The sequence below is a fragment of the Hippoglossus stenolepis genome, chromosome 2, assembly GCF_022539355.2.
Source record: "Hippoglossus stenolepis isolate QCI-W04-F060 chromosome 2, HSTE1.2, whole genome shotgun sequence".
Taxonomy (NCBI): domain Eukaryota; kingdom Metazoa; phylum Chordata; class Actinopteri; order Pleuronectiformes; family Pleuronectidae; genus Hippoglossus; species Hippoglossus stenolepis.
In genome coordinates this window covers 19,304,516-19,314,408 of record NC_061484.1, presented here as the reverse complement: position 1 = coordinate 19,314,408, position 9,893 = coordinate 19,304,516, and the positions used below count along the sequence as shown (strand labels likewise).

The 9,893-nt window shown below is 41.3% G+C and overlaps 1 protein-coding gene across 1 annotated transcript; it reads left to right on the top strand.

The window, feature by feature from the left end:
- Nucleotides 1-317: 317 nt before the first annotated feature.
- Nucleotides 318-2,200, top strand: helt (helt bHLH transcription factor). Its single transcript, XM_035180311.2, has 4 exons — nt 318-494; nt 1,052-1,156; nt 1,318-1,414; nt 1,696-2,200. Exons 1-4 carry the CDS (start codon nt 324-326, stop codon nt 2,169-2,171), a joined length of 849 nt encoding a protein of 282 aa, XP_035036202.1. The 5' UTR covers nt 318-323; the 3' UTR covers nt 2,172-2,200.
- Nucleotides 2,201-9,893: the final 7,693 nt, after the last annotated feature.

Below are 9,893 nucleotides of genomic sequence, written 5' to 3'. Positions count from 1 at the left end.
TTTGTAAACAGGCGATCGTGTGAGAAACGCGAGTTGGAAGAAAGAGTGTTTCTTTTTTCGCCGGCTTTGTTTTCAGTGCGCACAGTGCGCCCCGCCGGATCAGGCGATCCCAACGCTCAGTTCTTGTTTCCCGCCTGGGTTCTTACTATGCAAATAATATTCCAAAAGTAATCACGTGTCTTTTGAACAGCCACGTGGATTAACAAAGCAGGTTTGCCCCCCTGCTAGCCCATGGCTTTAGATTTTTACTATTTCTTTAACTGATCCTAAATGCACACATTTACCCAAAAGCATGTCTCTAATCCCATGGAATAATTTACACCATGAATGCAGGAGTCCCTTGGATGATCACTTTAAAAGGGCCAGTTCTCTGCTCACACCTCAGTCCGCTTCATCTCTTACCAGAGCAACACACCTCTTCATCATCCAGCCAAACTCATTTTAACACTTTTGACAGAAATTCGTCGATGGCATCGAAGATGAAAGACAGAAAGGTATGCGCTCCTCGTGCGCTCTGCATTTTGAGGACTGAAATATCATGGCAACATGACACTTTTAACACTTTTGAGTTGCAATTTGGAATTTTGTACTTTCAAGAACTATTGTCAAACTGCTATTTGGAGTAATTTTTACACCAGTGGAACCGAAATCCACTGTGCACCAGCTTGTGGCACGCGTTACTGGACGATTAGGCGCGCAATGATGTAAAAGAGCCTATCTGACATTTAAGCAATATTTAGTGACAGTAATTGAGTTAATTACGTTACAAACACCTGCTATGTGTTAAATATGCTGAAAGATATGTCTGCTGTGTCCAGTGGCGGCTCAGATTTATACAGACTCTCCAGAGCGCAGATGTCCGCTGCGCGCTCTGGAGCAACAAAGCGCGCGGCGCGCAAAAGCTGCCTGGAGTTAGTGTACAGTCCTCAGCAACACGCTCTTCGTAATTCAGTTGACTTCCTTGTGTTTTAACTTTATACTATGTCTCTTTAAGTTGAGATTCACTTCAGTGATTCCATGTGCTCATGTTGTTTCTCCCTGTGTTTTGCAGCGAACTCCCATCTCTCACAAAGTCATCGAGAAACGAAGACGGGACCGAATTAACCGCTGCCTAAACGAACTAGGGAAAACAGTACCGATGGCAATGGCAAAACAGGTATTGTAATAATATAATATTTGTATATTTGATTTATCATTTACACTATATTGATGCATTTTTACAACTGATCGATGGATGCTTATAGCAATTCTACTGATGGTTTATATTTGCGGTCGTTCATCTTGTAATGTTGAATTATTTCTTTACTGTTTTTTCAGAGCTCTGGAAAACTGGAGAAAGCTGAGATCTTAGAAATGACAGTTCAGTATCTACGAGCTCTGCACTCAGCGGATTTTCCCAGAGGGAGAGAAAAAGGTCAGTAAACTTTTTACGCAGCTCTTTTACTTTACGCATCAAACCACCAACATCCTCTCCGTAAATAAAACGGAATTTCTCTATTCTGGTTGTATATAAATATGTGGTTACTGTTATATTTGTGTAATTTTTAATTCTAATTATTGTTGAGTGAATTTTTAAGTGAGAATTTCTAGATAGTCGACATTTTGTCCAGTTTTACGCACCGGAATCAGACCGTGAAAAACTAGACTTTAGATATAGACAGGGTTGTAATCGTTGTTTACTTTATTTAACTCCAGGTGAACTTCTCGCTGAGTTTGCGAACTACTTCCACTACGGATACCACGAGTGTATGAAGAACCTGGTGCACTACCTGACCACAGAGGACAGAGCTGAAACCAAAGACATCAAGTACGCACGGATCCTCGCCTTCTTACAGTCCAAGTCCCGTGTGGTCACCGAGCCCGTGTTCGGCTCCGTCGGCTCGATGCCAGAGCAGTCTGACTACCTCAGCCAGCTTCTCTCCTCCCCGGAGCACCAAAGCCACAGTCCGTCTGACTCCGTGTACCAGCAGAGTCCACCGGGACACTTCTCCTGGCACAGCTCGGCGCGCAGCCCGGCCATCACGTACCCAACAGTGCCGCTCTCTGCGCACACGCAGCAGCACGGTGGATACTTATCACCGGTGCAGGGACTCGATCACCACTATTTTAACTTCATCGGTCACACGCACGCAAACACGTTTAGTTTGCACAGTGCGCAACACGCGATGTAAATACGTCTGCTATGTTTTGTTGTTATTTTTATTTATATAACTGTGAATGATGGTAACTGTTTATGTACATGTTGTAAATAAATATTTCTGACTTAAATTCAGCTCATTTTGTCTCTATTTCAATATGTTCAGATGAAATCTCAGTGCGTAAAGATCCTCGAAGGTACAATTACAACACTGATGCCTTCTAGAAAGAATCCATTGCTCGAAAAAAAAAAGAGGAGAGAGAAAACAGTGCTCATATTTAAACTTCAGTGAATTCTTACTAATTTTGTAGAAATATACAGAAAGGAGATTATGGTCTTTATCCTCGTCAAAGCCCTTTATCATCTTATATAAATGAAAGAACAGTTGTGTTATAGATTATGCTTGTTTGGAGTGACTTAACAATAAGAAAGAAAATCATTTGAACAAGAAGAGCTGGATTCTAACTTTATCATAAAAAAACCAAAACACCCAGTTTTTGTGGCGTACTACCATCTATACTGACAATTTTATAAAGCTCAAAGACTATTATCTTTATTCTGGCGCACAGACCTGCTTAAGGACTTATCTGTGGGTTTAATGAGGGACACAGAAGGTTCCAGGGTGGCAGACATGAGCCCCACTGGGCCACCCTCTACCACCTTAAACAAACTTAACACACTTAACAAAACCATTGATTCATCCAACACTCCCCCTTCCTTAAAATTTACATCAGATGTTTCATTCAAAAACAGGACATTTTAGTTTGTGATGCAGATAAATAATTGGATTAATATGTTCACACAGGCAATACAGGATAGTGTGATACTGAAGAAATCCAAGCACATGTTTTGAACTTCCAGGATCTTTGAGAGTTACAGAAGAATGTGTCACAACAGGATAAAAGTTGCCGCCTCTGAACTTTAGCCAAGTTTGACTATTTCCATATATTTAGGCAAATTAGACTTTTCCTTTGGATTAGGAGGGGATGTTATGCATGATGGAGGAGAGGCACCCTGGTTAAAATTTGGCATTAACCGATTAGTAAAAAGTTGGAATTTTCTTCACACAAACAGAGAAGCTGAGGAGCAACATTACAGCTCCATGAATTATCATAAGAAAAACCATGAACCTGCTCTCGAGCCTTTGAAATTGTTTTCCTCCCTTTGCCATATGAGAGCAGTTAGAGGCTCTTTGCGTCGCACAGAATAAGGAATTAATCTGATCAAAAGAGAACTGTTTTTGGCAAGCTGCTGTCTGCTATATGTGACCACATGCATCTCAATAAATGCATCAAATTGCTTCCAGACCCCTTCTGTCTTTCTTTAAGTGAGTTGTATAGAGATGGATTGTAAAAAAAAAAAAAAAAAAAGAGGTAAAAAGAGAGAGAGGGAAACTCCTTGTTGTTCCTTTTCCCCCTTTAAAACCAAGGAGCCCCATTGTGGTGCATCTGAAAGGGGAACAATCTCTGCCTCCTTGTGCTTCATCCTTGAGTGATTGCGAAGAAAAATAATCAACACCATGAAATCAAAGTTTCTCTCTGACAGCAGTGCAAGAAAATACTGAGAAGCAAAGAAGCAAAGCTGATATGATTGCACATGTCTCTCTCCTGTGTCATTTCAGGCTCCTGTACCTGAACATGACACTAAAAGACAGAAATGTAAGGTGCGTTATGTGTCATCATAGTTGCACGTATGGACAGATATAGGATGGATGCAAGAATCATTTCCGGATGGATGGGTAGATAACGGATGCATGGATAAGCCCACATTAATCGCCTGGATGGTTGGATAAACCCACATTAACCAGCCCCAGACCAAAAAGGACAGGCAACAAGAGAGGGCAAGTGAAAGAAAGAAAAACATTGGGCATGCAGATGGAAGAAGTGACAATACGATAAAAGAGAAAAGGCTTTGGAGAAACACTTGGATCCCTGCAGCGCCAATATTGGTTTAAATCCTGACTCTGAACAGGAGAAAAAAGACTCATGTGCAGCCAGATGAGAAAGATTTAGCCACAGCACATCACATGAATAATAATAAATTGAGCAGGGATAAAAAAAAACAAAAAAACTCCACAGCATTTATTGTCATGTAAACCGAGTGAAGCTCCCGTTGGAGAATGTTTATCTTTCGCATTAATATCACATGCTGAACATGAACAATCTGCTCTTGTGAGAAATTATTCATCACTTGAACGTCAAAGAAGAACAGCATCGTGCTCAGACACTTTTACTTTGATGAAGATGAATGAATGGACAAAAGTTTATGAAGAGAAAAGCATCTTCCTCATCCTGTCGAAACAGGAACTATGGTGGGAATCAGATAAATTCTTCATCCATGAGAAATAGTTAGCCCGAGCTCCGACAGTGCAAAGGCCCTATTGCTTTTCGTTTCATTATTCAGGAAAATCAATCGCATTTTTGACGGCTTGAACATACTCCAAAAATCACCAAATTTCCCGGGCGTGTCAGGCTTGGTGAAAATGTACGTATTCTGGAGTAACTGAAAATGGGCGTGGCAAAATAGCTCAACAGCGCCCCCCCAAAATGCAGCAATTCCGTCTAGTTTAACCGATCTTCACGAAATTCGGTACACACGTGTATCATGACTGGACGGAAAAAAAATCACAAGGAACAAAAGGCACCAATACGATTAAGGAAGTCGGCCATATTGGATTAAGTGGGCATTTTGGCCTTTTTACACGTTGTGTATTTTAACGAACTCCTTCTAGAGCTTTCATCAGATCAACTTCAAATCAGTTAGTGTCATTTAAAACACATAGAGAAGAGCACTGCTCCTGGCTGCTTTACAGTATACAGCTCAAATGAGCTCAGACAAGTCATGAGACCATGGTCAGAATTGTGACATTTCCTCAAACTGTGTAAATATTGAGGTCCGGCGAAGGTTGATCCTTCGCAAAAGGAGATGAAGTTGTCATACCTGCACTATGCATTGTCCAATCAGCACCGAAATTCTGTCACATGACCAGAGTCCAGGCCTGAACAACTCCATATGTCAGTATTAACCCAGGGTCATAGCGCCACCTACTGATTTGCCATGAAACAGGACGTTTTTTTTAAACTCCACTGTGCATTGTCCTGTCAGCAACAAAATACTCACCTTTGATTAGAGTCCCGACCTTAATCCTTGATCACGAGCTATGCGAACACCTTCTAATGCACATCATGGGTACAAAATGAAACGTATTCATTTCTTGTGTTTGCGTTATTCTTTTATAGCTTATTCTTCCTTCTTCGTAGGAGAAGGCTCCTTTGATGATATAGAAGTCTCATCTTCTATGTCATCAAAGGAGCCTTCTTCATTTAGGAGAGCTGGATCAAAAGATGTATCAAAAGGTTAACAGCTCAATATGTCAAAACTAACTCAGGGTCATAGCGCCACCTACTGATTCGCCATGAAACTGGAAGTTTTTTTTAATTTCACTGTGCATTGTCCTGTCAGCAACAAAATACTCACCTTTGATTAGAGTCCCGACCTTAATCCTTGATCACGAGCTATGCGAACACCTTCTAATGCACAACATGGGTACAAAATGAACCGTATTCATTTCCTGTGTTTGCGTTATTCTTTTATAGCTTATTCTTCCTTCTTCGTAGGAGAAGGCTCCTTTGATGAACTAGAAGATGAGACTTCTATATCATCAAAGGAGCCTTCTTCATTTAGGAGAGCTGGATCAAAGGATGTATCAAAAGGTTAACAGCTCAATATGTCAAAACTAACTCAGGGTCATAGCGCCACCTAATGATTCGCCATGAAACTGGAAGTTTTTTTTAACTTCACTACACATTGTCCAATTGGCCCCAAATTGCTCAGGCTTCATCAGAGCCTGGACCTGAACAGATCTATTAGTCTGTATGTAGTGATAGCGCCACCTACTGGCAACAGGAAGTAAGCCTCATTTTACAACTTTAATACGAGCTGTTGACATCACACACTTGACTCACCACCCAATTAAACTCATTCAAGTGCAATTTCTCAACTTCTGTCTCTCTTGACAGTCAGTGTTTATGTTGGTGTAGATATACTGGTACCTGAACTGGGGGTCAGATTCAATCAAAGGATTCCCAAGATCTCAGGGGTCACATGATCGCTGCTTTGTAGAATGTAACGTGTTATATGATGAATCTAATAAAGGCCGCAAACGCCTTATAATAAATTTGTTCTATAGTTGATGGTCTTTAACCTTTTAAAGAATCCGCAAATGAAACAATCTGAGAAGCAAAAACTGCTTCTAACTCCACAATGTAGCAAAAACCTATGATCGGTATGTTACCTCCACCAAGGAGGTTCTGTTTTCACCCGTGGCTGTGGATTCAGGGGCGGATCCAGTTATTTTTTCCAGTGAACTATTAATGATAAATAAATCATTTAGGTTATCAGACCACTTCCTGTTTTTTTTAAATATTTCTATCGGAACTTAACAAACGTGTAGGATTGTTCGGCCGTGGCGGAGGCATGAGATCTGCTGATTGTTGTTTGTGAAAGATAGATGGAAATATCGATAAAAGACTGGAAACAGTGGAACACTGCATACTCACTATGTTCATGCTGGTCAAGTGTTTTTACATGTCACTTAATATGCAAGACATACTGTATTAATTAGTCAGCTTTCGAGACAGATGCTCTTTCGCTCTGTTTCCAATAAGCTGAATGGCTCTAAGTTGGCTGTATTGCTTTATATTTAAAGGATAAGAGAGCGGTATCAATCTTCTCATCCTTCTCTCTGCAAGACCGTAAACAGGCATATGTCCCAAACTGTTGAACTATTGCTCTAAGGGGTTACAAGTCCTAAGTGTTGTTCTGATCTTTGCACCTGCACAAACACTAAAGGCTGTCCGCTAAGCCTCTGGCTGAACAACCGTAAATCTTCTTTCCTTTACCATACTGTGTGTTTGTGTTGCCCTCTGTGTGTGTGTGTGTGTGTGTGTGTGTGTGTGTGTGTGAAGAAGGGTTTCTGTCGTGCTTTGGGAGTGAAGCCAAAGACGTTACACAAGCTGTGAGAAGCTCAACAGTCAGTCAGTCTGCTGGTGGCTAATCAAAGTGCTCCGGTGGCATCAGATCTCGGCCGGCTCACCTCAGGATGGTCGTCTGATCGGCAGCATGAAAAGACAGAGAGACAGAGAGTGAGGGGGGGGAGGGAGGATGGGAGGGGGTGAGACAGAGGGAGGGAAGAAGTGAGAGAGACAGAAACAGTGCGAGGGTGCTAAGAAAAGGGGAGGGGAGGAAAAAAAAAGAGGGATGAAGATCATTCCCACAACAGATAGCACTATCTCACAGGGGTTTAAAGGGCCCCCTCTCTGTACACCCCCCATCCCCTCTCCTCCCCTCTCTCCTTCCTCCTCCACCCCCCTCTTCCCCTCACCAATAATGCCAAAACTTGGCAGCCAACCCAGCGCATGAGCAACAGTTTCCCATCAGAGAGAGGCAGCCGCCCTACTGCCTTGGCACCGGCGACGTCTGGAGACTGACGGGCACTGTAAGAGAGGACGAGAGCGAGACATGAATGGAGTCTGTGAGGTTAAGACGAAGGAAAAAAAACAACAACACATATCAACGGCTTTTGATCGTCTGGGGGAGATTCTTGTGAGCAGACATGTTAAAAGTGTAAACATTTTATAATATTTGACTGTTTTTCATAGCAAAAGGTAAAAGGTGGGTGTTTAAATAGAGTATTTAATTAATAAAAATGTAATTATTTTTCCAGGGAGCTTTTTTGTATTCGTTTATCCACAATGAGAGAAAATGACGTTAATCAGAACATATCTGCTGTAACATCTGACATTTGCTGTAGGAGGCCTCTCCATAGTCGTCTGTGCCCCCTGCCAAGGGATGAGGGGCTTCACCTTTTTACACTTGGCACAACCCTCCATGCACTCACCAGCAATGCCATCAGATTATGCAAATCCACGGAGATGTCCCATTCAACACTACCTCCATTTAGAACTGAGATATTTGAGCCAAAAATGAATAGAGTGATAAAGGAGGCAGTGTTTTAAGGGAGGAAGAGCAGCGAAGGGTCAAAGACATCTCCGATATAAATGAAAACATAATGAACACTGTACAAAATATCCCACTGTGGACCGCCCATTCAGTCACGCCCTCACTTTTCTCGCTCTTTGTCTCTTTCCGCTGTTTTGTAAAGTTTTCTCGTGTACAGGGCGGCCGCCACCGCAGACAATCAGAGAAATATGGAGGCCGAGAGCGGCATGGGAACAGCCCAACAAGCGTGCAACAACACACTATAGAGGAGAGCTGTGAGTCAAAGAAACAAAAACAACAAACAAAAAGAAACAAACTTGGACCAAAGTCTTTGTTATTCATGAGAAAAAGGAGAGCAAGCTTGTTAACTTGCACAATTAAGGCGTCATTTGCCAAGAAAAAGTGGCGTTCTTTGTTTTTGGGGGGACAAAAGGTTGAGAACGTGTGTTCTAGATCGGCGCCGCGAGTTTCACGAGGGTGGGTTCGGCCACAACAAGGGACACTTTTGTCACGAGCACAGACAGTGTGACATCAGAAAGTGCTTGAGATAAATCAGGTGATTTTGCATGGTAGTTAGACAAAGAGCGCCATACATTCCAGTTCCTGTGTGTGTTTATAAAGGGCGTATGAGTAAAAGAGGAGGCAAATATAACAACAGCATGTGAGTAATTTCACAAGACGTCTCCAATAGAGTGGCATAATTTATGTTTTAATGGCTTTTTGTTCAAGACTAATGGCATTAAGTTGGACAACATCAATAAATTATGGATATTTGAAAGAATATATTTAATCAAAGAACACACTAATAAAGACATTTGGATAATCTCCCCCTCTAGTAGAATAATTAAGACAAGAAATGCAGTTTCTCAATTTTTCTGGCAATATTTTGCCTTTATTGGAATGTCAAGTTTTATATCTTTAGTAAACTTTGATCTCTGTTGTAATTCAATTAAATGTTTAGTTCATTTCCAACTTTAAGAAGTTGCACATCAGTGACATTTCATACTGTTTATACTGATATGAAATTGATAGCTATATTTACTACTTACTTTACAGATTACATTTTATTTTCCTCACAATAACTTTTGAACGTTAGGATTTCTATTTCTTACCAGAGATTAAACAATCGAACCATTGATTATATGATCAAACCTGGTTGTTAAGCAGTTAAAATAAATGCAGCCTCAGTGAGCTAATCCATTAATAATAATAATAATAATAATAATAATAATAATACACTAATTAAAACATTATTCATTCTGTTTGAAGTACAATGTCTACTTTTCCTACTATTAATTCATGTTTTCTCCTTCCCTTGCACTGCACACATGAGCAAAAGGATAAATTCGCAGAGCTGTTTTGTGTATTTGAAAACGTTAACCTGCTCTCACGTTTTATTTCCCTGCTCCGCTGCAAAGTCGTCCTTTCAGCTCCGATCACTCTCGTGCGCGTGAGGCTGCGTTCACGTGTGAAGGTTTCTTTAAGTTGTAAATCAGGGATGTTTTATTCCTGCCAGAAATCTTTCTCCAACATAACGCTTCAGTGATGTGGAGAATATGAAAACTGACATCCTGAATCAGGAGAATGCAACATGAAGCTGCTTGGGAATGTGAAAAGCTGTGTGTGATGTGGTCAGACGGTCACAGCTGAGGCACCTGACAAACTTGACGCCCTGGTCGACTCTTTGCGGGGCCAAAAAGAAAGGGTAAATAAAACCCAGAGGTCCTAATGTGCTCCCTGTGCGCTTGGCTGGACT

What these genes read in the sequence shown, in the direction of transcription:
- helt (XM_035180311.2), top strand. Translation starts at nt 324, where the DNA reads ATGAATGCAGGAGTCCCTTGGATGATCACTTTAAAAGGGCCAGTTCTC. An exon ending in CGAAGATGAAAGACAGAAAG is followed by an intron (nt 495 to 1,051) that starts GTATGCGCTCCT and finishes TGTGTTTTGCAG; the next exon opens with CGAACTCCCATCTCTCACAA. An exon ending in CGATGGCAATGGCAAAACAG is followed by an intron (nt 1,157 to 1,317) that starts GTATTGTAATAA and finishes CTGTTTTTTCAG; the next exon opens with AGCTCTGGAAAACTGGAGAA.